This window comes from Felis catus, chromosome E1 (assembly GCF_018350175.1).
Source record: "Felis catus isolate Fca126 chromosome E1, F.catus_Fca126_mat1.0, whole genome shotgun sequence".
Taxonomy (NCBI): domain Eukaryota; kingdom Metazoa; phylum Chordata; class Mammalia; order Carnivora; family Felidae; genus Felis; species Felis catus.
The window spans coordinates 52,786,234-52,814,074 of NC_058381.1; the positions used below are offsets into that span (position 1 = coordinate 52,786,234).

General features: G+C 43.5%; 1 protein-coding gene and 1 long non-coding RNA gene across 20 annotated transcripts in view; one reads left to right on the forward strand and one right to left on the reverse strand.

The window, feature by feature from the left end:
• Positions 1-1,833, reverse strand: part of LOC111557781 — an 863,046-nt gene extending 861,213 nt beyond the window's left edge. For all 17 annotated transcript variants that reach the window (XR_006589518.1, XR_006589519.1, XR_006589515.1 and 14 more), the window contains exon 1: positions 1,694-1,833. This is a non-coding gene — a long non-coding RNA (uncharacterized LOC111557781). The remainder of the gene's footprint in view (positions 1-1,693) is intronic.
• On the forward strand, positions 1,784-27,504 carry LOC109494092. 3 transcript variants are annotated; one of them, XM_045044559.1, is made up of 4 exons: positions 1,784-2,319; positions 2,633-2,785; positions 25,627-25,750; positions 26,506-27,504. In XM_045044559.1, the coding sequence occupies exons 1-4, from the start codon at positions 1,784-1,786 to the stop codon at positions 26,602-26,604; spliced, it is 912 nt and encodes a 303-aa protein (XP_044900494.1). In that variant the 3' UTR covers positions 26,605-27,504. The 3 variants fall into 3 exon arrangements, 2 of the variants coding, with proteins under 2 accessions (XP_044900494.1, XP_044900495.1); XM_045044560.1 differs by lacking the exons at positions 25,627-25,750; positions 26,506-27,504 and adding an exon at positions 11,485-13,464; XR_006589502.1 differs by lacking the exons at positions 25,627-25,750; positions 26,506-27,504 and adding an exon at positions 11,485-13,464 and having other exon boundaries at positions 2,187-2,444.
• The last annotated feature ends 337 nt before the right edge of the window (positions 27,505-27,841 follow it).

Below are 27,841 nucleotides of genomic sequence, written 5' to 3' on the forward strand. Positions count from 1 at the left end.
TACACATTAAAACACATTCACATAAAACCTGTACTCAGGGAAAAAGAATACAAACTCATCTGATCCTCACTGCTGACCTTTTGTTATAAAACAGACTTAATTTTTCAAATCCCAACTCTCTGCTCCCGTGATGGCATTCTGCAGGGAGAATCGTTTGTAACAAAACTGGCATCAAATGAGATCTGATCCATCCAAAGAACCCAAATAATATCTCTTAAGGAGAGGGTGGGGGGATGGGAGCTTATCCTATTCCTACAGAGAAAGAGTAAAATTGAAATGGTGAAAATGAATAATGTTTAAAATGTGTATTCCTTTATTTGCATCAACGTAAAGAGTCACAGATTTGAGACTTGCGTTACAATAGTTACTACTAGCTTCTGATATAAACAACCCTCTGCACATCGATGGCTTAGCCCCACAAAGATTTCTCTCTCACCCATGCAGTGTCCACTGTTGATGGCCCTGGGCACCCCTCCCCCAATTGGCTCATGGGTCTGGATTCCTTCTGTCCTATGGCCCTGCCACCTTTGGAGCCCTTTGCTTCTAGCTGCACTGACGATGGAGACAGAGACAAGGAGACAGAGACAGAGACAGAGACAGAGACAGAGACAGGGGGGATGGGAGATGATGCTGAACAGACTTGAAAACAGTAACAGACATCTGAATGACACCTGAGGGTCTAGGGGTTCTGACCTCTCAGCCTCACTGGCTTTAGTATTTTATCTACCAACAGCCTGTTCCACAATCCCTGGATCTTCATAAATCCCAAACACTCCTCTTTGAGGGCAAGGAAGGAGACCAGCGGACAGGCCAACACACAACTGCCAAGTAGCTCACAGCATCTGTAGGAAACGCAGCGATCACACTTCTGACAAATGATGCGGCCACCTCTCTGTACATGTCTTCTCCCCACCCTTCAAGCACCTGAGATAAATGAGTATGCGTGGCTTTTCAATGGCCCTTCCACTATAGGGGCGCCTGGGCGGCTCAACTGGTTAACTGTCCCACTCTCGACTCTTGACTACTCTCAGGTCAGGATCCCAGGGAGGTGGGATCGAGCCTGGGATCGGGTTTCGCACTGAACGTGGAGCCTGCTTGGAATTCTCTCCCTCCCTCCCTCTCTGCCCCTCCCCTGCTCGCTCGCTCGCTCTCTCTCTCTCTCTCTCTCTCTCAAATTTAAAAAAAGAAAAAGAAAGGAATTAAGGGGAAATTATAGCCGTTCTACTATATTAAGAGCCGGGGTCTGTTGAAAGCAAGACAACAGGCCCCAAAGGGCGTGGTTCTGCGAAGCCCCCACCGAGGCCTGATCGGCGGCCGCTCGCCCGGAACTGGAACCCCACTCCGGTGGATCGGGAGCCGCGGGGATCAGCTCCCTGGGGGCCGCCTGCCCCCACGGAGCCCTGCCGACCCCCAAGGTCCCCCCCACCCCACCCCGCGATGGCCAACCCGCCGTTTCCCGGAGGAGGACTCCCCCGCTTCCTCTAAGACCCTTTCACTTCCTCCAGTTCCTCGCAGGCCCTTTCCATCCGCCAGTTCGCACGCTGCCCGGCCCGCGGCGAGTTCTGAGCGAATCAACACTTGAGTCGGTTACTAGGCCTCCGTTTACCTCGTATCGGCTCTGGGGTCAGAAGAGGGGACTGGAAAAGACACAAACACACGCCCCCTGGAGGAGCGAGCCGCAAGGCCCTCGTACCTGCCCAGCCGCCGAACCTGCCGCTCGCTGGCTGCCTCTCCAGGCGGGGAGGCCCCGTCTCGGGATCCCAGCGTCGCAGTCGTTCCCTTCATGGGCTTTCAGGCTTCACGTGAGCGTTTCGGTTTCCAGGCTGGCTGTGGAAACCGTCGGCCGGCGTCCGGGCTGACTTCAAAACCAGGACGGCCTCAGGCTGGAGTCAGACAGCGCCGACGTCAGAGCGAGCCGACGTCAGCTGGGTCCGACGTCAGACTGCGTTCGACGTCAAACCGGGGTCCACGTCAGACCGGGTCCCACCTCCAACTGGGTCCCACCTCACCCTGGGTCCTACGTCAGACGGGCCCCCAGCTCAGAGCTGGTCCCACTTCAGCCCCGGTCCTACCTCCGACTGGGTCCCACCTCAGACTGATTCCCACCTCAGACCGGGTCCTACCTCCAACGAGGTCCCACCGCCAACTGGGTCCTACATCACACTGGGTCTCACCTCACGCTTGGGTCCCACCTCACACTGGGTCCTGCCTCAGACGGGACCCACCTCGCGCTGGTTCCCACCTCACGCTGGGTCCCGCCTCAGACTGGATCCAGCCTCAGACTGGGTTCCATACCCCCCTGGGTCCCACATCAGACAGGTCCGACTTCACATGGGGTCCCAAGTAGAAACCATAGGGGTCACACTGTGTCCAACATAGAAACCGGACCGAATTTAAGTGGGAGTAGGATCCAGGGTCAGACTGGAGCCAGTGAGAGGCCTCAGGTGAATAAAATTGTGTTTTAAGGCTGCACAAGTAAATTTAACCTTAACAAACTTAATCTTGAATTACTGGGAGAACTCTGAAGCTCTTAGATAAGCTTATCCATTTAAGAAGTGCCCCAGAGAAAAGGGGGTCTCAGCCAAGCACTAACTAGAAAGGGTAAAAGGGGGTTGGTTTTCTGTCTCTGCAGTTTCTGGCGACAGGATGAAATCTTCTGGAACAGCCCATCGAGTCCAGAGCCTGCAGCCTGGGATCCTGGGAAAGCACAGAAGCCGGCAGAGGGTGAAATTGTTGCCAAAGTCAGCGCTCTCAGATCTCTATGGTGCCTGGTGGAGAGAGACAGGTAAAATTTCACCTTATCTCTTCTTTCCTAAATTCAGATTGGCTGGGGAAAAAAAACATTTATAAGATTTAGATCTTTGAATGTGACTTGTGAATTTGCTTTTTACAGAACCTATTGGTGGTCGATTCTTTTTCTCACAGGGGCAGCTGGGAGAAACACCTTCCTGTTTGTCCCATTTTTGTGTCCCGAGAACTTGGTTTGGCATCTGTCAGGTTAGGGGTCCCCAGAATATGGTCAGACATAAATGCGGGTTGTACTTCATTTGCAGCTAGAGTCCTATGAACTATTGCCAACTCTCAAGACAATTGTCTTCCTTTCTTTTGGTTATCTTTGGATCTTGGGAGGGTAGTATCCTTTGAACCCTCTTTGGGGATGCCTCTTGTGTCCATGGGGTTGTTTAATAGTGCCAGAAATATTTACTGTTTGTCCTGGCAGAAACCTGACAAAATATTCAAAAGAATGGTTTGTTTTGTTTTGTTTTGCTTTGCTTTGTTTTGTTGTTCCTCTATGGTCAGAAGTTGGCCAAACTGGAAGCTGATATTCAGAGCCCAATAGGGATTTTCTTTAGTCCTCCTTCTCTAAGATAGAATGAAACTATGTACCAGGGCAGGGGGGCGGTGAGTATGGAGGTGAGGGAGTGTGATAAAATAAAATTCTGAAGCCTTGGTGGAAGGATTTACCAAAATAGTGCAGAGATACCAGGTCTAAATTTAGAACATAGGAATGTTTTCATTTCCACCTTCTGCCTGCTACAAAGAAGCAAACTGAGGATAATGTAGCTAGATGGGTGGGTCTTACTTTTACAATATGTTGGATCTTACCTCTGTCATTTTGTTGCATGCTTCCTATCTTAGCCCCCCCCCCTTTTTAAAAAAATTGTTATTAGTTTCTCTAACCTCTGAGCCCATTATCCACCTACCAGTTCACCACAAGCAAGCATACACACATTGTCAATTCCACTCTTCCAGGTAGGAGACACCAAGGTGCAACTAGAAGTGCAAGAGGTTTATTGAATGAAAGGCAAAGGAGAGAAATGAAGCAGGGAAAAGTATTGTCCTACAGATCTGACACCTAGAAATAGAGCCTCAGGCTACAATGCAGGTCTGAAACTTCTCCACCAGCCCATGGAGCATCACAGGGCCAAGGGAATTGGGCAGAAATGACCCAAATATAGCCCCCTGCTGTGCTCAGTCATTGGCTGAGCTTCCTGTGAATGCAATGATAGATCCCAAAGGCATGTACATAGGCATGTGACACTTCCCCAATTTTGTTTGACAAAATTTATTTACTCGACCTTTGAGAAGTACTCAATTTGGCTTTTGTATCAGCGTGTGTGTGTGTGTGTGTGTGTGTGTGTGTGTGTGTGTCAATATATATATAGAGAGAAAGAGACACACACACACTCATACACACACATACATATATACATAAAATTCATTCAATAAGAATTCACTGAATTCCTATTCTCATCTTTATGTGTTTTTAAAAACACTAAAAAAGTTAATGTTTATTTTTATTTTATTTTTGAAATAGAGAGCATGCATGCACAAGTGGGGGTAGGGCAGAGAGAGAGAGAGGGACACATAGAATCTGAAGCAGGCTCTAGGCACTGAGCTGTCGCCACAGAGCCTGATACGGAGCTCGAAACCATGAACTGTGAGCTCATGACCTCAGCGGAAGTCAGATGCTTAACCAGCTAAGCCACCCAGTTGCCCCTATCTATGTGTTTTTTCCACCGGTTTCATTTACTTCTTTTTTAATGTTTATTTATTTTTGAGACAGAGAGAGACAGAGCATGAACAGGGGAGGGGCAGAGAGATAGGGAGACACAGAACCGGAAGCAGGCTCCAGGCTCTGAGCCATCAGCCCAGAGCCCGACGCGGGGCTCGAACTCACGGACCATGAGATCATGACCTGAGCTGAAGTCGGGCGCTTAACCAACTGAGCCACCCAGGCGCCCCTCATTTAGTTCTAATATCTCTAGAGTAAATCTAAGTAATTTTATCCAAAGTGTTCACAAATAGTTCATATTTTCTGTATTTTCTCATCTGAGAAAATCTTTGTGTTGCTTTTGCTCATGAATGACAACATGGCATATTAATGGAATCTTTGAATCTTGCCTTTTATCACTCCAAACTCCGTAGGAATTCCATAATTATCTCTTAAGTCAAGTATTACTAAGGAGAAAGAGCTTACTTTGGTTCCTTTGTACATAACCTAAGTTTTCTGCTTGAATATGTACAGAATTTTTTTTTTAATCCTTGAAATGCAAACATTTCATCAGTGTATATTTATGTGTAAGCCCTGCTCTTTTTAATGTGTTTTTTGGATTAACCTTATTTGGAAATGCAAGAGTCATTATGTATATATTTGGATCTCCTTTTTAAAGCAGGAAATAGTTCTTTTACATCTCCAATAATCCAATAATCACTTCTATACTCATTTTGCCCATGTGCAAAAGTGCTGGTGTTATTACATTTTTATCTGAAAATATACTGGACATAATATTTGTATGCTTCTCAATGTCAGTTTAAAAGTCCTAAGAGCTATTTTGCTAGCCATACTACTAAGGCCCACTTTTACAACATCATCTTGAAATTTGTCACCCCATTCCTTTACTTCTATTTCTTACCCAGTCTCAAGTACTCCTCTGGGAAGCAGAAAGAGGTCTCTTAATCGTACGTATTTTATTAAGTGTCTAATAGACTATAGGAGAAAGCCAGTTCTCTGTTTTCCCAACATTTCAGCCAAGTACCAGAATTTGGGGCCAAATTACAGCAAATCCTTTTCTAATAGAAAAAAATAAAGGAAGAAAAGAAAGAAAGAAAGAAAGAAAGAAAGAAAGAAAGAAAGAAAGAAAGAAAGAAAGAAAGAAACCAACCTCAGGAGTTCTATAATGTCCCAAACAAAGCAAACAAACCTTGGGTGTTTAGAGTCTTATCCAAAAGTCTTTGTCACTATATACCAAGCGCAATTTATTGCAAACAAGATGAAGGGGGAAGTCAATGTGGCTGTCATTTGAACTTTGCAATTCTAGGGAGCTCCTGTTTCCTACCTGAGATTTAGACCACTAAACTATCTCCCCTAGTGGATTTATTTGCTTCCTTTATTTCACGGGTTAAAAAATGAGTCACTATAAACCCAACACTGCAAGAATCATTGTTTTTAAAAGAGCATTAAAACTGCATTGATTGATTTGGTGAGATGTTGGAAACTGTTTTGTGCTCTGAAAATTTTGAAGGACTTCATTCAATTCTGGACAATCATTGGAGGACATTACAAAGGCAATATCATCCTCCACTTGTCACCCTGAGAATCCTCACCCCTGCTCCTCATTCCTTCCTTAATGGCCCCCTCCGTATGCCCCTAAAAGACACCTAAAAAGCCTGAACAACCAAGGCTCTATTTACAGCATATCTAATCAGAACAGAACACAGTAAAACCAGTGCTTGGTGCATGGAGGATAACACTAATTCATTTATCCACGTATTCACCAAGTATTCATTGAGTGCCTAGTATATTTATTCACTACTCCACATGCTCACGATGCAAAGATGAACAAGACCTAGGCCCTTGAGGACAATCTAAATATTCTGTGATCATAATTATGATAAAGAGGGGGAAGAAGGAAGCAGGAGAAGAAGGGAGGTGGTGTTATCCCCATTGACAAAACCGAGGCATAGGGAGGTAAAGGAGCATACCCAAGCACACGTTTCCAATTAGCAGGGCCAAAATTCTAATGCTTGAGTTAGGCTTCAGAGCACACAATCATAACCTCCATGCTCTACTGTCTCGATAGGAGATTGAACAAACACATCAGAGAAGGAACTCAGTGTAACCACATTTACCCCTTGGTTCAGCAGGAGTCACCATCACAGCTATGATCCTGATGCTCTGTCCTATAGACTCGAGAGTTTCCTTTTTTAAGTTTCTCTTTTACTTTTGAGAATCTCTGGAGAAGGGGAGGGTTGACAAGTACTCATAAACAACTGTTCTTGTCCCTCAGATTCTGTCATTTCCATCTGTTAACCTCATAGCCGAATGGTGGAGAATGCAGAGCCAGGCACCGTCTGTGTGTACTTGAGTGAAGAAAATGGCCTTATGGTATTAGCTTTAGGAAGTTCATTCCTTCAACACACATGAAACAAAATTCTAGGAAAGGAAAGGCATGCTATGAGTGTGAATAAAGTGCCACTCTGGCTCCCGAGGAAAACATAGCTTGGGTAGAAATAGGCATCTTAATACCACTCATGTAGTACAAGCTCAGTGCATTAAGTATGTGACCAGATATTCTAGACATATCTGCCGTTGTGGTGTAATTACTAATGATGCCAATATACCCATTTGGATAGTACATTATGTAGTCATCCTAGCATTAAGAGAGCCACAGTCAAAATATCGTGGGAAGTCAATGAGAGAGCAACCAATTTTCCATAGGAGAAGGGTCTAGTGCTCTAAATGAGTTTGTTTTATGGTTGTAAGAAATCACTGTCTTGCATTTAACCTGCTAGCCAAATCATCCTGTGTTCATGCACTGGCAGGCAAAGAAATATCTAAAAATGAAGATATCAGAAAACTTGCCTAATGCATGAATTGGCCCTTCTCAATAAATTGAACAATTCCAAAAAGACATTTTTGAATGCCCACTGCATTCTAGGCATTGCGCTAATGGTGCATGGATGGGGCAGTCATTGCCTCTCGAACTAAACACTTGCATGCAGGGATCAAAACACACAAAAATATGACGCAGTAAACACAAAGATGAAGTGTGTGTAGAGAGAGGGAGAAGGGAGAAGACGTATTTGATCCAAGCTGGGCATTCACAGAAGTGGAGGAACCAATTGAACTAATCTTGAAGAATCAAAAAGAATGAAGGCAAATAGGGGCGCCTGGGTGGCGCAGTCGGTTGAGCGTCCGACTTCAGCCAGGTCACGATCTCCCGGTCCGGGAGTTCGAGCCCCGCGTCAGGCTCTGGGCTGACGGCTCAGAGCCTGGAGCCTGTTTCCGATTCTGTGTCTCCCTCTCTCTCTGCCCCTCCCCCGTTCGTGCTCTGTCTCTCTCTGTCCGAAAAATAAATAAAAAAACGTTGAAAAAATTTAAAAAAAAAAAAAAAAGAATGAAGGCAAATAAATAATACGTTAATTTTAAAAAATAATTTAATTAAGTTTAAAAAGTGAAAAGGTCAAAAGTTGGAATTGAACTTACGGCAGAGTGAACAGTCACCCAGCCACCATCAGGCACAAATTTTGCTCCCCTCTGGAGGGAAGTGTGTCCGCTGCAAACAACAGGATTATATCCACAACAGCTGAGATGGAACTGGATGATAGATCTAGCTAGATGCTAAATGTTTAAGCTTAAACTGAGCGAGGCCCTAGGCATATCCAGATGACTACCATGTGAAGTCAGCTCTCAAGGAAACCATGTTATAGCGGGAGTCACTCACCGATTACATAGAATTTATTTGTTGACTTAAAACTATCTTCCCCTAACTTGGGAGAATGCCTCTCTTTCCTTTCATACTGTGGTCTCACTTTGGTGGGTTTAAGTAGTATGTTAAAATATGACTGATTCCTTGCTTCCTGTGGTCTATCTGACAACCAACAGAAAGTGTGATCCCATTGAGCAGTTGGACATTGTAAATCCATCTAAGAAATACCTTTGCACATCTGTTTCAACATCTTTTTTTATATAAATAAAAAAAACATTTATTTTTATAAGAGCATGTGCACATGCGGGGGCGGGGCAGAAAAAGGGAGAGAGAGAATCCCAAGCAGGCTCCCAGTTGTCAGTTTAGAGCCAGATAGGGAGCTCAGTCTCATGAACCATGAGATCATGACCTGAACTGAAATGAGAAGTCGGACCCTTAACTGACTGAGCCACCCAGGTGCCCCAGTTTCAACATCTCTTAAGGACATGTTGCTGATGTTTTACTGAATTTTTGATTTACCCTACCCACCTCATCTATCAACATTAAGTATCATTAATTGCATAAGGGGCTTAGTCTCTGAATGATTCATTCTTAATAAGGCTATATTGATCACAGCCTTACTTCAAGATGCTCACAGACGTCCTAGTGGGCAGGGAGGGGAGTATCCCCCTTCCCCGTTCATTTTCTGGCTCATAGTTTCATGCCATTGCAATGTCTTTCCAACTCTTTTACATCAAGTTGAATATTCTTTTGGAGGCATGTCATTGGAGTTGGGAAATGATCGGAGCATGATGAGACAGTAGAGAAATTGAGTCTTTGTTGGCCTCTGCTCCTGTTAGAAAAGTATCGGCTTCCTAACACTGGGGTTCTACATAACATTTCACTTTTTAAAATTCTGCTGACCACAAAACACAAATTCAAAACCATGGACCTAGCCACGTGTTCGTCCATGTCAACTTACCTGCTTCCTGCAATAGAGCTACCCTTTCACTCCATTCTTCCTGGTGTTGACATCACTTTGGGGTGCTATTTTAAGTATGTTAAATTCTATTTACGTTGGTGTGTCTGGGTCTAACTTTATCTCTTCTGGACTTGACTTTTTTCACTCTGATACATTTTCTGTCTGGTTCTTTATGTTTAATGGCTGCAGAGGAATACTCAACTGCATAGAAACAAAAGAACTAATTTAAGAAAGAAAATGTTAAGGTAAACTGGGGTGGCAGCCTGAGCTCCATTATACCCAGGACTTCTTAAAGTCTTGGTCTAATCATATACTATTTTTAAATACTCAGTGGTCCATTATACTGGCAAGTATTTAATGCTGGGTAGTTTGTTAAATATTTTGTTATTTTCTTTAAAAAATTTAAGGCCTGAGGGACGCCTGAGTGGCTCAGTCGGTTGAGCATCCGACTTCGGCTCAGGTCATGATCTCAGGGTTCGTGAGTTCAAGCCTTGTGTCGGGCTCTGGGCTAACAGCTCAGAGCCTGGAGCCTGCTTCAGATTCTGTGTCTCCCTCTGTCTACACCTCTGCTGCTTGCACTCTGTTTCTCGCGTTGTCTCAAAAATAAATACACATTAAAAAAATTTTTTTTTTAAATAAGGCCTGTGGCACCTGAGTGGCTCAGTCAGTTAAGCTAAGCGTCCACCTTCAGCTCAGGTCATGATCTTGCCTTTCCTGAGTTCGAGCTCTGCGTCAGGTTCTGTGCTGACAGCTCAGAGCCTGGAGCCTGCCTCGGATTCTGTGTCTCCCTCTCTCTGTGCCCCTCCCCCACTTGAGCTCACTCTCTCTCTCTCTCTCTCTCTCTCTCTCGCTCTCTCTCGCTCTCAAAAATAAATAAACATTAAAAAATTTAAAAATAAACCCTGAATGGGGTGCCTGGGTGGTTCAGTCAGTTAAGCATCTGACTTCAACTCAGGTCATGATCTCACAGTTCATGAATTCGAGCCCCACATTGGACTCCAGAGCTGTCCCCTCTGTCTCCCTCTCTCTCTTCCCCTCCTCCCCCACTCTCTCTCAAAAATAAATAAATAAAACAAACAAACAAAAAAAAGCCCTGAGCTAGGAACGTAGGATTTCTCTTATTCAACCATAACCATGGAAAGTCTTGCCGGCTAAATGACAAGGTGGGACACATGCTGGATAAGAACCATGTCCTGTAGTGGCCTCAATACTCTAAAAGGGAACAAGTGGCCCCTTGACACAGACCTGGCAAGTCAATTGCTCTAGAAGGATAGTAAGTAGCAAAAATACATCATGATCTTTGATCTCCTAAAAAATTCACCTGATCATTGAAATTTGGTATAAAGAAAACATTCCCAAGAAAATGATCCATTCCCAGACTTCCAAGGCTCTCTGTGATTTTACTTAAGAGTGAGAAATAATGGAGGGGAGGTTTGAAGAGACTGCATTTGGGAGGCTACCAGGAAGGAACGGAAGTAAGAGACCCGAATCAGGCCCTTAAAGCCCTGCTGACTCTTCCTGGTGTGGGAAACAAAGGCAGAAGAAAAAAAAAAAATTAAATTTCCTTACAACTTACAGCCCATTGACAGACAAGTCCTTGAGACAGGCAGAGCAACATTGCTCTAGGAGCTCAGCTGCCTCCATGATGACACTTTGCTAAGGGCAAAAGGCAGTCTCAGCCCAAACCCCCAGGATCCTTCCTGTAAGTCTACTTTAACATACAAAAATGCCTTTGGAAACTTCCTTTATCTCTACCTCCCCCACAATATATGTTGGCAGTCATCCTCCAAGCTCCACCGATATACATCTGAAGGGTCTCAGGACTGAGTTTTTACTTAACAGTAATAAATTATCTTTTCCTAATAGCAGCCAGCCCCCTCAAGGTCCTGGAAACCTTGCTTCAAAATTCCTTAGAGACTTATGCTGTCCCTAACCCCCTCCCAACCTGAAAGTACATAATCAGTCACCCCTCACAACCCCAGTGCCGCTCTTTCTGCCCACAGGTCCTGTCCCCATGCTTTAATCAAACGGCCTTTTTGCATCAGAGAGGTCTCAAGGATTCTCTCTTGGCCATTGGCTCTGAACCCCAGCATTTTCTACATCATTCCCACAGTCGCTGTCCTGCCTAATCCAACACACTTCATGGGCCCCAGGGAAAATGGGAATCCCTCTCCTGGCCCTGTTGCTTCTTCAGTCACAACCTGCCACAGAATTTAGAGATTATCAAGTCCACCAACTGCAGCATTTTTGAAACTTCTGAGCTCAATTTTGTCTGATACACCATTAAGAACACCCTTTTTTTCCCTACAGTATTAAAGAAAAAAACTCAATGATAAAAAAAAAATCAAGCCAATCTCCAAAGACTATGATTTTAGGAAGGATTAAAGGTGAGATGCCTCAGGATGAAAAGGTGTGACTACTATTGACTTCCCACCCAACCTCTTGGTGAAACAGATCTACTTGCAAATCTAATGGGCTAGAAAACAGAAAACACAACAAACAAACAAACAAAAACAGAAACAAAAAAAAAACCCAGGATCTTTCATGGTTCCGAGTATCAACAGCACCAGAAACTATTCAAATGAAATAAAGACAGTGCTAAGAATAAAGTTGAGTTCTCTGCCAGAGTTATAAAATGCATGGAAAGACCCTCACTGGGATATTCGAGCAGGAGCAGAGAAGTAACAACAGACACCGAAGTTTGTTTCTTTGCGGAAAACGGAACACGAGCGATCCAGAGATATGAGACCCTACGATATTTTATTTTCAGAACAAGACAGAACCCAACGGCAGCTCCCTAAGGAGAGCCCTAATTCCCAGCACTGGGTCTGCTTAAGGAGCCCTGGCATTTCCTCTTTTGCGCAGAGTGCAGCCCGCACAACAATCAAGCTGTGACTGGGAGCTGAGCGCAGTAGTTAATTAAGGCTGCATCTTTTATTCTCCAGGGCAATTCAGCACAGCGTGAATGCGCCCCAGAGCCAGTCTGTGGTGGGAATGTCTCCCCGGGCAGTGGGAGAATCCAGTCTCATCAGCATGACAATAGCCCCCAGGATGCACTTGGACTGATGTAATGGCCAGGGTTCGGGGAGGGGGGTTGAAAGCCTTGTAGCAGAAGCCTGGAGCGTTTGCAGCTGACTGGGGCTATTTCAGTGCATGAAATTCCTTCCCTCTTTCTTTCTTCCTTTTATAAGAGATGTTTGCTAATTGGTAGAGCTCAGAAAACAATATACCATTAAGAATCCCCTTCCTTCCTCCCACCTCCCCCACTCCCTGCGTTCTCGCCTCGCTGGAAATCTCCACTTTTGTTCTGTGGTTTGTGTGAAGGCTTAGTTTTTCTTTCTCTTGAACGTCGAACTTATAAACAATGATTTACTAAGAGACCCTGCAACCAATTCTCCTGTATCAGGATTTCCCTAACGCACTCTCTGCCTTGGAGAATCTTGGCTGTGGTCCTGCTGCAACTCATACGTTTGCCCTATACATGATGCATTGATACAAAACATTTTGGAAAAGTGAGTCATGGAAAGTTAGCCTGATTTTGTATTTTTTTTTCTTTTCTTTTCTTTTTAAATCACGGGAACCTATTTAAAGCTGGAGCATTTGACTCATTGAAGTTGACAGGGTAATGGTCAAAACGGAGACACACACGAGGAAGTGCCGATTGAGTCTGGCGATGGATGTCGTTTGGCTTTGCCACCAACTCAGAAGTGGCCTAGGCAAGGCGCTGTCCTCTCCTGACTGTCTCAATACACTCATCTAGGGGAGAGGAACTCAGTGTTGTCTAAGGTCCCTCTTGAGCGAGGCACTTAATGACAGTTGTCATATCTTCTTCACTGACAAGGGACATAAGCTCTCATGTGCCAGGAGATTTGCAATGTGTTAATTCTCTAGGAGAACAAGATGGCCATATTCTACCTGGAGCTTTTAAATCAATGCTCTCGATCATTCTGCACCATATTTCCAAGTGAAGTGGACCGCAAAAGAAAGCATGCACTGAATCTGGCTCACGTGAGCGTCTGGCAGCTGATAAACAGAAATGAGAGCACCATCGCTTCAGGAGAATGTTCTTTACTTTCCAGAGCATACAGCCTCCATTTTCTGTTCTGTCTCATTGTTCCCCCTTATCCGGCATTTGTAGGGCCACCGGAGAAATCTGAAAGTGCCTTGTAAGCATTTCCCAAAGTCAAATAATTTTTTCTTTAAAAAAAAAATTTTCTTTAACGTTTTATTTATTTTTGAGAGAGACAGACAGAGTGCAAGCGGGAGAGGGGCAGAGAGAGAGGGAGACACAGAATCCGAAGCAGGTGCCAGGCTCCGAGCTTGCAACACAGAGCCCGACGAGGGGCTTGAACCCACGAACCGCGAGATCATGACCTGGGCCGAAGTCGGACACTTAACCGACAGGGCCACCCAGGTGCCCCTGAAATAATTTTTTCAAAGTGGTCTCGCGGTCTGGATTTATTACCGGACTCAACAACCTATTGCTCCCACTTCCTCCTGCTCATGCGCTTGTCAAATTATGTGAGTTGATGAGCATTTGAAATATGGCAACATTCCCCCCCCCCAACCATCCCCAGACAGATTTCATTTCTATTGAGACCATAGTCATCAAGGGGTCTGGAGGACTGGAGGACTGGTGGGTGGTTCTTCAAAGAGTCTGTCATCTGCCTTCAAATATGTCTGGGTGTGCGTGTTACTGGCGAGTGAGTGTGCCCAGGACTTTGTTCAACTAACAAAGATGATAACAATCATTGTCTTAAGGTAAACCATCTGGAGATTGATATTTGAGGGAGTGGGATTGATAGTGATGGTAGAGAGACCCCAGGTCCATCTGAATGATTATCTTTTTGGGCTATTAAAGTAAATACTGTGACATTCCTCGAGATAATCCTATAAAATTCCTGCAAGTATTCTGCAGAACTGATGTCAGTTCTTCATCTTATTACTTTCTAAGATTTAACAAAAGAAAAACAATAATAAACCCCCAGAACCTATAAAATTTACAGCCCCTTAAATAAAATGTAATACCCAGGTTGGGAAAAAAAGAAAAAAAAGCCCAGGCACTGTCACTAAACAATTTCAGTTACGGGGTTATTTCAGGTGAGCCAGGAGTTTGGCTTTACTATTCCCATCTTCTCCCAAAGCAGCAAAATTCCAGAGGATCCCCATGCGCCCTCAACCAAGATCCTGGTCTAAAAGTATTCAGTTGAAAGCCCCTTTGAACTTGGTAGGGGTCCATTTTATTATCATTATTATAAAACTTTAGAGAAGAATGTGGCTTGCTTGATATTTTTCTCAGGCCCACATCTGAAGTTGAGTAAAGGGATACAAGACCAGTATCTTTCTAAAGGTGCCAGATTTATCATCAGAATTTGTCTTGGCAAGGAAACACACACACACACGCACACACATACAAGCACACGTACACTTACACACACATACATCCAGACAGCCATAGTTGTCTTCTCAAAAGGGAAAGAGCCTGTCCCTGTAGTTTAGACTTTTTGCAGCTGGGAGCATACATAATATGGTAAAATGAAGACTGCATATCCCCTCCCCACCCCCACCCTCTCAAGCAGCCAAAGAAATCTTTGTCCAGCCCAGGTGTTGGCTGTGTCCTCTACACTGACATCCTGTCTTGAATTATTCAGGCTCATTTATTATGTATCCCACACAGACACAATTAAATCATTAACTTTCCCCTCGAGAGAGCAGCAGAGCCCCCAGGGACTGGGGGACAGTGGTGCTCCTCTGGGCACAGAGCCACCTGGTGGAGCTGATGGGCAGGAGAACGGCTTGCAGAGAGGCTCGGTGCTGGGGGCCTCTCTGCTCTGAAAGTCAGGACCCTGCTGCCCTGCCGCATTATTTGACTACAAAAGCAGCTCCCACGGAGGTTTCCAGGGAGGGGAGCTAAGGAAGTACTGAGCGATTCGAATTTAGTTTAGGGGCCTGCATAAGTTCCCTGAGGTGCTTCAAAACCAGAGATGGACATTTTATTTTTATGATGAGCATGCGTTTGGTTCCATTAGATAGGAAGCTGTGAATGAACTCCAGATCTCCCACCAAAGAGACCTGGGCAGGGAGGGGGCGGTCAGCAGAGTCTCAGCCCTATGTCTTCTGGAGACCAGCAGTGAGATCATCGCTTTTTAACTCAAAAAAAAAAAAATTGTGTTTATATACTACTATTACCTCTCAGAATCTCAGACAGTCACCAAGTGGCTTATACAGAAAGAACTATCGCCAAGGTGGTTCAGAGCATCTCTAGGAAACGAAATGATGAAATTGCAGCCAAGTTAGGGGTGTGTTGGGGGGTAAGAGGGTGAGAGAGGGAGGCTTCCACTTGTGCACACCCTTGTCCTGATTCCTTACAACTAGGAGCCTAGAACTTTATGTTGAAGAGTTTGACCAGCTCTGCATACCAACCAAACCAGTTATTTGACACTGTCCACCCCTGCTGGGAACTGACCAAAGGCAATTTGGTTACAGTGCATAGATTCTTTGTGATAGATAACGGTAGGCACCAAGAAGTTCAAGGTAGAAGAGGCTTATTTTCCCCATAAACTCACTAACCAGTTATAATCAAAGCAGCTATCAAAGCAAATCTGTCCCCCCACATACACATACAGATATTAAAGTACACAATTGTTAGCAAGCAGCACAAAAAAAGCTCAGAGGATCCATTCTTTGAGTTCAAGGACACCTCAGTCCTCTATCCTTTAGGACAGTCTGGATCCACCTTCTAAGAAAAGGTTTACTCAAGTGGACAATGGTTCACTGTTAGAACTCAGTTATCCTTAAGGTTAGTCCCATGTCCTTATGTCCTCTTAAACTAGTCTTTCTCAACTGAGGTGGTTTTACCCCCCACCCCCAGGGGCCTTTGTCAATGTCTAGAAACATTTTAAGGTTGACAAAACAGAAGGGGAGGAAGGAGGGTCTCTATTGGCATCTAGTGAGAAGAAACCAAGAATGTCACTAGACATCTTACAACGCACAGGACAGCTGTCACAACCAAGAATCACATGGCCCAAAATATGAGAAGTGCTGAGGTTGGGAACCCTTGCTCAAAGCCAATGGCTAGACATAAGACCTTTTAGCTATGAATCTTTGGTTGTCGACCCCGATGTTAAATCTGCTGCTTTTGCTGGACTTTTATGCCCTCTAACCACAAAGGCACAGAGGTCTTTAAAATATTTAAGCCAAGTCACATCCCTCAAATGCTGTAAATCAATGTCCCTTATGCTGGTTAATAAGCCACCAATTTACACACAGACTGATAATTAGCTGAAGTCTGGCATTAAGCAGAGGTTTTGTGACAAACATGCTTATAATATCCACATCTGGAGTTTGTTTTTCTGATGTATTTCCAGCAACCACACCTGAAGTGTGGATCTCTGATTAAAATGATGGTGGTATGGGGGCGCCTGGGTGGCTCAGTTGGTTTAGCATCCAACTCTTGATTTCAGCTCAGGTCATGATCCCAGGGTTGTGGGATCAAGCCCTGCATCAGACTCCACGCTGAGCATGGAGCCTGTTTAAGATTCTCCCTCTCTCTCCCCCTCTGCCCCTCCCCTGCCTGCTTGTGCACTCACTCTCTCTCACATAAAAAAAATGATCATGGTACGTAGGGTGTAAGTTTAGCGGACACATACATACACAATATCAAAACCTCTGCTGAAATATTTTAGAGTATGTTACAGATCTCTCATCGTTGTGTCTCAGTGTGTGCTGAATGACCAGATAATGGGTGAGGATTCAAGCTCAGAGAATTTTTTAAGTGTCTTGTTTATAGCTGCACTGCTACTTAGAGGCTAAGCAGAGACAGGCCAGGCTACCCTAAGGAGGGTCTGAAAGGCATCTCCTTGGATGCAGATAAGACCCAACAAATCCCTAAAAGTAATTTCTTGCTGGAATATAAATTTGCATTCACTTTTTTTTAAAGAGTTTTTTAAATGTTTATTTTTTGAGAGAGAGAGAGCCAGAGTACAAGAGGGGAAGGGGGAGAGAGAGACAGACAGACAGAATCTGAGGCAGGCTTCAGGCTCTGAGGTGTCAGCACAGAGCTCAATGCGGGGCTTGAACCCATGAACTGCAAGATCATGAACTGAGCCACACAGGCACCCCTGTATTCACTTTTTCTTTGTATTTAATGATCAAGTCCTTTCCCTGAAAATTATGAGCACCTATCAATAGTTGGTTTCACATAGACAAATGAAATCTCCAGCTAAAACAAAAGACTCATTTGTTTTTAATGTTTTTCAATGTTTATTTTTGAGAGAGAGAGAGAGAGAGAGAGAGCATGAATGGGGGAAGGGGGGGGTTCAGAGAGAGGGAGACACAGAATCCAAAGCAGACTCCAGGCTCTGAGCTGTCAGCACAGAGCCTGACGCGGGGGCTTGAACCCACGAACCATGAGATCATGACCTGAGCCAAAATCAGATGCTTAACCAACTGAGCCACCCAAGCATCCCAAAAAAAGACTCATTTTACATAACAATTCCAATAGCTTTTACCTTCAAACTTTTACAAAAACTTCTAAGTGACTGTGCATAGAGTTTATGTTCCCTTGCTCTCATTCTTTGGCTTTTAACAGAGATGCCAACAAATGGTGGCATTTTCAGCAAAGAAATCGAGGAAGAATACAAGTGAGAAGCTCTTGTAAATCCACAAGCTTCATTATATCAGCATAGGTATGAAGGAAAGGAAGAGAAAATGTGCTTTAGTTCTACTATTTATTTGGGTGGAAAATGGTGAACCAGAATGATCAAGGGGCATTCTTCCAGATGCCTTTCCAGACAAGTTGCAGCTTCCTGGATCAGGGTGTGGGCTATATTATCCTGAGGATCTTGATGGTACTACCTAGGGTTATGATATCATTTGATCTTATCAAAATGGGATACTTGTGCGGGGGGGGTGGGGGGAAGGATGTTATTTATAATTATGCTGGAACCACAGTAAAACAGGCAAGTTGGGACTTTTGTCACTCTGTCACTCCAATTCTGAATCCACAGTTTTTGCGGTATTACTTAGGTCCTTGACAATATTAGTTCCTTGACAATAAGGGCAGACTCCCACACCGGAGAATTTCAGGGAGCCATATGGGGTAGCAGGACAGGACCTGGGCCATCATTGTACAGGCCACGTGTGTCCCACATGTGCCTCGGACTGGCGTAGATGCATAAGGGTGAGACCAACATCAAGGAGTTGGAGGATGAGTTCACACCTGTGGTTTCCCTCTCCAGCCCTATCCTTACCTGCATTCATTTTTAGTAGTTTGCTTTCATTCTCTGCCTCTGATGACTGACGGTAATTAGCCAAGAAAGGACATGCTGGTTGTGAAGACAGAAAGGAGATAGATCCATTGATAGAAAAACAGTTTTTGCAACTGAGGCTTACAAGAGTCACAATCAATTAGTTGACATTGAACCAGGACCTCATAGCACTTGGGAGGGAGCCGAAACACGGAGCTGTGCTGGAGTCAGGCATGGTGTCCTACAGAGAAGATGTAAATTTACTTTGAGTGGCACCACCTTGTAGTGGTCTTAAACTGGCCTCTGCGCCATGGCATTAGATAGGAGAATATACATTCCCTGAGGTCAAGGGGTTGTACATATTTAGTTTATGAAGACATCCAAGTGCCTAGAACAGTACCTGGTGGAACACAGGTGTGCAATAAGAAAGGCTGTTAGAGGAGGACTGCCTGGGTGGCTCAGTCAGTTAAGCATCCAACTTGTGATTTCAGCTCAGGTCATGATCTCATGGTTCATGAGATTGAGTCCCATGTCAGGCTCTGCACCTGACAGAGTTGAGCCTGCTTGGGATTCTCCCTCTCCCTCTCTTTCTGCCCCTCCCCTGTGGGCACAATGTGCTCTTGCTCTCTCTCTCTCTCTCTCTCAAAATAAAGAAATAAACTTTAAAAAAAAATGGCTGTCAGAAGAACAATTAGACAAGTTACCTCTGCTTCAGTTTCTGCATCTATGTAGTGAATTATTCAGAGAAGTAAATGGGTTAGTACATGAAAAGGTCTTAGAATGGTGCCCAAAATATGCACAAAAATGGTAAGCCAACATTATTTATTATTAATGCGGTGTATGAGAGGAAGGAAGTTGGAGAAATTCGTATAACTCTCTAGGTGGTGGTCTGAGCTAAGGATGTAAGAATTTTTTTTCCATCAAAAGTAGTCAGTGGGCTACTTTTGTCAAGGATCCCTGCTTGGGATTCTCTCTCTCTCTCTCTCTCTCTCTCTCTCTCTCTCTCTCCCCCCCACCTTCCCTCTCCCTCTGCCCCTCTCCCCCACTTATGCTCTGTCTCTCTAAAATAAAGAAAAAAAATTAATGTTTTTAAAAACATAGTCAAATCACAAACATGTCCAGATAAATAATTTCACTGGAAAGCAGAAACTAGAATGAAGAATTCTTAAGATTTCCAACACTTGGTAGAGACACGAGAATTTATTTGTGAGAGGTAGATGAATTCAAATCATGAGACTGGGGATTTGGAGGAAGACCGTGTAATTGTCAAAGCTGAAAGGTTGGTGGCTTTCTTTGAGGCCAAGCCTGGGTCCCTGTAGAACCTGCATGATTTAAAACATTATCTTGACCTCATATTCTTGGCAAAACTTCTTTTCAAAGGAAAAATTTCAGTATATATAGAAACACCCCAAACGAGCTCAGGACACCTGTTAGCTATGAGTGGAGGCACTTAAAATAACTGCCACAGATCCTCCCTCTCATCCACATTCTGGTCAGGCAAAATCAAACATTTAGCTTTCACTTTTGCATGACGTATCATCCTACATACACCTCTCAACACATGTCCATTAGCCGTAAATGGTCCCAAATGTGGGCTGTTCTGAAGTGATAACAGCAGAGCTATTAAAACAGTGACAGATCCTAAAAATATCCGCTACTCCATCCTTCTATTCCTCCCTCCCACCCCATTCCCTACCATCTTGAATAACTTAACTTCTCTCATTTGCTAGTAGATTAAAACTGATTTATCTTGGCTTATTTACTTTGCTTATCAAACAAAGAGTAAACATACTGGCATCAAAAAAAAAAAACCACAAAAAAACAAATAGCAACTAGGAAAAAGATACATGATCAGAGAGGTGGAAGCATATTTTTATGACTCTTTCCAATGTCATGCTCATGGAGATCAGAACCTAAACTTAAAGCTACTACATGTAAGAAAAAAAAAAGTCCATATCTAGTGACAATCCAGTGTGCTTTCACATGTCAAAAATACCACTCTTCTTTTCATTTCTCCCCCCTACTATTTCAACACTAAAAACTGAATCACAAATGTACAAATCCAGGCAATAGACACGTTTGGCCTGCAGGCCATAGTTCATCAATTGCTGTTCTAGAGGGGGAAAAAATACAAGAAATCATAACTTGCCAATTGGTGACCTGAATAAGGTGGAAAAATATTGTGATTAGATGTCAGCATGGGCCTCTGATTTCTACCTGAAGTGAAAGAATAAAGGACAGTGAACCTTCATTTAGCACCTTTTGCTTCCTAAAATCATACCTACGAGATCTCAGGTGCTGCTGTGCCTCTTCCCACCTCCATCCCCAAGTGAGGTCCTTGTGCATCGGCCAGTGGACTTGAGATCATCCAGGTGATTAGGGACACTTGCCTCAAGATGGAGAAATCTTGAAAAGTTTGGATGTTATCTGATACCATAACAAATAGGGAATATGGAGAATGTAATATGAATGAAGAATTTTTAACTGGCCTGAGACTTTCAGAATTTGCATCTTGACCAAGGAATCGAAGACCTTGGGGGAAGAGCTCATGATTGATAGGCCCTAGGATAATATGAAATGTATTCAAATTAGGGATATGAACAAGTAGAATATCCTACTCAGGAGGGAGTACAGGGATTTGGGAATAGGGAGTAAGATCTGAAGTAGGTCCCAGCAGAAGATGTTTGAAGTATGCGTGGAGAATAAGTAAAAACTGACCTTGGTATCTTCAGCAGTGATAATGGCCCAGTGATCTGAGGTAACCTCACACAGTTCCACCTTTCTGGAGTGAAATACATGTGACCTAAAATTAGAGGAAGAGTGAGGCAAAGTATGAAGGGTCTTCAATAACAAGAGATCTGGACCAGAGGAGAGACAAGAGGGTTTCGAGCAGGAGGAAGGCCTGATCAGATGAGATCCGTGTTAAAATGGTTAACTCTGGTCACAGGGTGGAGAATGTCATCAAATAGAATCAGAGACATGACAACTTGCCTGAGGCCACAGAATTAATTAGAGGAAAAGAAACACACACACAAGATTAGAAACAGAAGCTGCTAATAGATTCGTCTGTTCTCCAGCCCTGATCACAAGAGAAAAAGACCCTCAAGTAAAAGAAGACACTGCTGATTCGCTCTCGGTACCACTTTGAAGAATTTCTCTAAATAGGCAAATATATTTGCCAAGAGCCATGTCTTCTTGTATCGTCCTCCTGGCTGATAAAAGCATGTGACTAGGAAGTTACTATGGGGGGGGGGGGGAGCCAAAGATAGCAGTCTTCCCATAGGTCAGACCTACTTCTGATGCCTTATACATACCAGCAAAAGTTACTATGAAAACTTAGGGGACTCGAGGAAAAGTTTTTTAACGTTAGTCATTGTTTTATTATCGTGTGTTCCCCTCCTAAGTGTGATTCTTTGCCACCTGAACTAAGGATACAGGGTATCAAAGTTAAAGAGAAAGAACACTGAGTAGGCTCATATCATATCCCTTTATGTATTTTTGTTACATAAGTTCTTTATGTATTTTTTCTCATGGAACCTTTAAAATGTTGGTAAAGTTGGAGCGCCTGGGTGGCTCTGTCAGTTAAGCGTCCGACTTTGGCTCAGGTCATGATCTCAGGGTTTGCAGGTTTGAGCCCCTGCGTCGGGCTCTATGCTGACGGACGGCTCAGAGCCTAGAGCCTGCTTCAGATTCTGTGTGTCCCTCTCTCTCTGCCCCTCCCCCACTCATTCTCTCTCTCTCTCTCTCTCTCTCTCTCTCTCTCTCTCTCTCTCTTTCTCAAAAATAAATAAACAATTAAAAAAAACTTTTAAATAAAATATTGGTAAAGTTGATGAGTGAATTCATTCTACTCCATCCCCATCATTTTGCCAGGTCAGATTGGGTTGGCAGATGAGGAGAGGGAGCTGGCGACTGGGTGGAGGGTTCCTCTCCAAGGGATGACAGGAGGCAGGAGCCCCATCAGAGCAGCAGGCGTGTCCAGACATCCTTATGGAAACAGAAATACAAACGTCTGTAGCAAGAGGAGAAAGAATTCAAACCTCGGACATTCATCATGAGCCACCTATCTGCCCCATATAAAAAGAATAGAAGAAGGACATGTTGCCTGAAGCACAAGTTAGGGAAACTCGCTTATATTTTAGTAGCTCTGTGACGTACCATGTAAAAGAGTGTTCTCACCAACTTTCTGACAAGCCCCCTACTGTTCTACCCCACTAAGATGATGCCTGTTAAGTCTCCAAAAGCTGCCACCAAGTTTTTGATAAGAAACCAAGAGGAGAATCAAAAAGTGACATGTATCCTGAGGTCTCCATCCACTTAGGAGAGAAAGATTTATGGAAACTCAGTGTACCTTCCAGCATTTCAGCCTCACTGGAGTCCTGCTCCTGGAACTTTGTGCATAAATAGACTACCTTAGCTTGAGTAACCAGGAACACCACAACAGACGTGTATTTTTATTCCCACTTTATAGAATGCCCAGAATCCCCTGGCTATGAAGAGGCAGGGTTAACATCTCCCACCCAGGTCTGCTTGGATCCAAACTCCATATTGTCTTCAGCGGTCACGTTGGTTCCAGCTCAACCAAAGTAAAAAGTGACAACTAATTGTGTAAGAATCAGACTTGGGAACTACATATGTCCCAGGCAATACAATGAAGACTATCATTTATTTTTTTATTATTTTTTAATGTTTATTTTTGAGAGAGAGAGAAAGAGAGAGAGAGAGAGAGCGGGGGAGGGGCAGAGAGCGAGGGAGACACAGAATCCAAAGCAGGCTCCAGGCTCTGAGCTGTCAGCACAGAGCCTGATGCGGGGCTCGAACCCGTGAACTGCGAGATCATGACCTAAACCACCCAGGAACCCCAACTATCATTATTTTGTGTATGTCATAGGGCCATGAAGGAACACCCCACCAGGAGCCCAAGAGGCTGCAGTAGTATGCTGGTCACGTATCCCATTGTTCTGTATCTCCGCTCAGAGAAATGAAAGAGTGCCCAAGGGACGCTCCATCTGGATGGCCACCAAGGCCGGGAGGCCCCACAGGGAGGAGCTGGCATGCAGACAACTTGAACTTTGCTTTCTCTCCCTTGATTCACCTCACAGGCACCCAGTTCCTTCCTGAGACACAATGGAGCCTGAGGGTTTCAAATGAGCCTTAGGAGGAAGGCACATTATTAAGAAAATGGAAAACAGAGTGGATTCTGACCAAGAGGCAACTCCTCCAAATGTAGTATGTTCCAAAATAGGAACAATTGGGAAGTCAAAATAAGGGTGGGAGAACCCAGAAGTCGTGAAAAAAGTCTACATTTAAGAAAGGTTTGAGGCTATCAGGAATTTTCTGTCACTGCTCACTCATGACTTACCCAGAGACATGGATGGGGCTGAGAATCTAAGATTAATTTCACTCCTGTCCAAACCTTTGTTTCTTCTAGACTTTACATGTCTTGGAGACATGGGAGCATGAACTAATCGACATGGAATTACTTACGATAATAGTTTCCAGAGCGATTACATTACTTTTGGATTCTAAACACAGGTTTTGTTTCTAAAAGAAAACTATATTGTTTGTTTCTAATACTTGCTTTTTTTTTTTTTTTTTTTTTTAATTCTTGTCTGGAGTTTCTCCGTGCAAGGCGGCAGTAGCAATGTTGTTTTTCCTAAATAAAAAGTATCCAAAGGGCCATTTAGCAACTTCTTGTGCATAAATGTAGCCACGTTAATAAATGTATAAGTGTAGTCCTATAGTCCCTACGTCTCAGGAGGAAAACAGAACGCATTAGTTTGCACATAATGATGGGGTTTTCTTCAATTGCCTTTTACACGAATTACTGGCTATTTTCTAACATTCAAATAATACATTCTCTATGCAAGACATTTAGAAAATACAAAAGATATATATGATTACTCAAGTCATATAAGTACTGCTAAGAAATTAATTTTTCTTTTTGTTTCATTTTTCTCTCAATAGATAGCAATATAGATATCTACATAGGTCTAGATATACAGATATACATACATCATACATATGCATATATATTTTTGTGTACTAGTTTTACTAGTCATGAATCTTTTCCTATTTTGATGACAACTAAAATCCATTGTATAATTTCACATAGGTGAGCAATTTGAGCATACATTGCTGTCCCCATCTTTGTAGACAGATTCTTTATTATAGGATCTCAGATATTGATTGTTGAATTATAAAACACTTAACGATACTAATACATATTGCCAAAGTGCACTGTTTACACTTCCAAATAGTTTATAAAATAATAGTCCTGACAGCGGCCTTGCCAGCATTGAATGTTACCTATTCTTTCAAATCTGTTTATTTTCAAAGGAGGTGAATATTTTAATCAGCGTTTCTTTACCAGAATTTTTCCCTATTTTCATTCACAATGTGCGTCTAGGGTAAGTCATCAGACTTAATCACAGTGGATTCTATGTGACACTGACTGAGTACATGGCTCCCTGGGAATATTTTCCATTCCTCAGATCTGATTTTGTATTTGGTGATTCCTTGCTGAGACAAGGAATGAATTAGCTGAGCTCCCAATTTATGTTCTCTAAAAACCCTAGTGGGCAGAAAAGTATCATGAGGAAAAGGGATCATTATGTCCATGTGGGACAACGAACTTCCTTCTGTTCTGTGGCCTCAAACAGCCATTTTAACCCTCGTCCTCTGTTCCACTAGTAGAAGCCCTGAGAGCCTGAATGGGAGGATCTGCACGTTGTTCAACCACTCACTCATTCATTTTATTTCCAATCTCAAATGCTATGCCCATGTGCTTGGCAAATGTTTGCCTAGTGACTGAGTCATCGTGACTTTCTCCCCACTTAGTAAATGCAGGGTCTGGTAGTAGAAATATACATATAAACCAATAATTCCATGTGAGAAATGCTACCGGAGATTTGGCGCATATCAGAGAAGGCTGTGTGGCTCACACATTGAGGCTTATGCATAACAGATAACATGACGATCCAGCTAAACGAGAAGGGGTTTGGCTATGAAGATGAGGCTGAAGGCAAGCAGAAAACACAGGATGTGCAAAGATCACAGTGTTTCAGAAGCTCTGCACACTTTGGGATGAAAAGAATGTAAAGCTTAGAGTCAGAAGATAAAAGTAAGACTGGAAAGGAATAGGTGGAGAAAACAACAAGGAGCCTTACTGCTCACGCTACGGAATGTGGATCTCTCTCCCCAGAGGTGACTGGAAGTACCTGAAAGATTTGAACAGCAGGACTGAAGTCTGCTCTGGCACCAGCCCCCAGAGTGGATCCGAGGGAAAGCGACTGGAACCTGGAGGGTCAGATAGACCTGAATTACAGGTAAAGGTGGGTCCATTAACAGGCAACATGCCAAATAATGGATAGAGGACGCTTGTAGTAGATGGGTGGGTAGGTAGACGTGGCTTAGGAAAGGGGTAGACAGGCAGATCAAGAGTCTAGTTTTAGACATTGTAGTTACCTGCAAGTTATAGGGAAAGACCGCCTAACCTACCAGTGTCAAATGAAGTAAGACCAATCTAGTCAAGCCAATGTGGATAATGGTAGATTATGAGAAATTTCCACGTTTCCTACATGTTTATAGTGCTTAGAGCTGGATAATGAGATCTCAGTGATTTTAAAATTATTTTTTATTTTTATATGTATTTCACTTTATATGATAAACCATATAAACATTATTTCATATATGTTTTAAATTGTTCTGTGATGATGTATATTACCAAAAATGTATATTACCAAAAAAGATGATACAAAAATTATACTTTTGTATAAGTAAAAGTAAAGAGGAAAATAATCATGGCTACCATTTGTGGTATCTACCCGTAGATTTTACATAATATCTAGGGTTTTACATGTGTTTCTAATCCTCACGGCAGTCCTGTGAGGTACTTGCTATCCTCAGAAAAAGGAAGGAACCAGTCTAAGTGCACAGACTAGTGTGTTAGATTACAAAACCCAATTCTCTACACTTCCTTATACCCACAGCCTTTGCAATGTGACTTTTAAGCTCCTCTCACTAAGAAGTTGAGTCTGTTCCCCTGCCTCTTGAATTTCAGCTAGCCTTCCGACTTTTTCAGCTGAGAGAAGACGGAAGATGTGATGTGGTCCCAGTTCAGAGCTTGGGCTTTGAGATCCGTTGGACACCTCTGCTCTCTCTACCTCTACCTTGCCAATAAGGCCAGACTAGAGTGCTAGATGATGAGAAACAGTGTGCCAGCCACGTCCATCACCCCAGCCAACAGACAACCAGCTGTTAAACATCAGACATGGGAACAAGGCCATCCTAGACAAGCATGACCCTGGCTAACCTGTAAGCTGACAACAAGACTCCTGAGTAAACCCAGCCAAGATCGGGTGAACTGGCCCAAAACAGCAGAACTGCCCAGCTGACCCGTATGTAATGGTTGTTGCTTTAAGACACTTAGGTTGGGGCATTTTGTTACACACCACTGATACAACAGAAAGTGAAAGAGCTGAGATTTGAACCCAGGTCTAGGCTTCCCCTTGTGTCTCTGAGGCATCCCCTGTGTCCATTATGGAGTTAATGATCTCTCTGAGGCTTTATGCCTAATTCTCTTCCCCTGCCTCCCCTCCACAGGTGCTTTTAATGTGAAACCACTCATGCTATCTCTGTCCAGGATCTATTTTGGGTCACTGTATTCAAATCTGTAGACTCCTCCAGGACTGCCTTGTGTGTTTTGTTTGTTTTGTTTTGTTTTGAATAATATGTCAATATAATCAAGTTGCTGGAAGGGAGAGCCTCTACACCTTGGTTGGCTAATAAAATCAGAATGAATTTAAGGATATATTTTATGTATGCGACCTTCACATATTTTATCTGGTTTTACATTTGTATTATTATGAGGTTAAAAAAAGGATCGTTACACCAATTTTACATGTAAAACAAATAAAACAAACACAAATCAAGACAGATAGATGCAGAGTACTTGTCTGGGATCAAGCAACGAATCAGACACCCTGTCTGCAAGCTCAGCCTGACCTTACCACCAGACCATGAAATCTAGAATCTGACCCAGGATTATTTAATCCAGCTGTGAGATTTAGGAGGCCATTTAACATGCTGGCTTTTTTTTTTTTTAACTTTTTAACGTTTATTTATTTTTTGAGAGATAGAGAGACAGAGCATGAGCAGGGGAGGGTCAGAGAGAGAGGGAGACACAGAATCCGAAGCAGGCTCCAGGCTCTGAGCTGACAGCTCAGAGCCCAATGTGGGGCTCAAACCCATGATCTGTAAGATCATGACCCGAGCTGAAGTTGGACACTTAACCGACTGAGCTACCCAGGTGCCCCTAACATGCTGGTTTTCTAGTTAAAAATAACAATCCATTTCCTATTGGATTTCACACATTGCTGATTTAACCAGGATTCTTCATTGTCCCCAGAAGTGTAAGG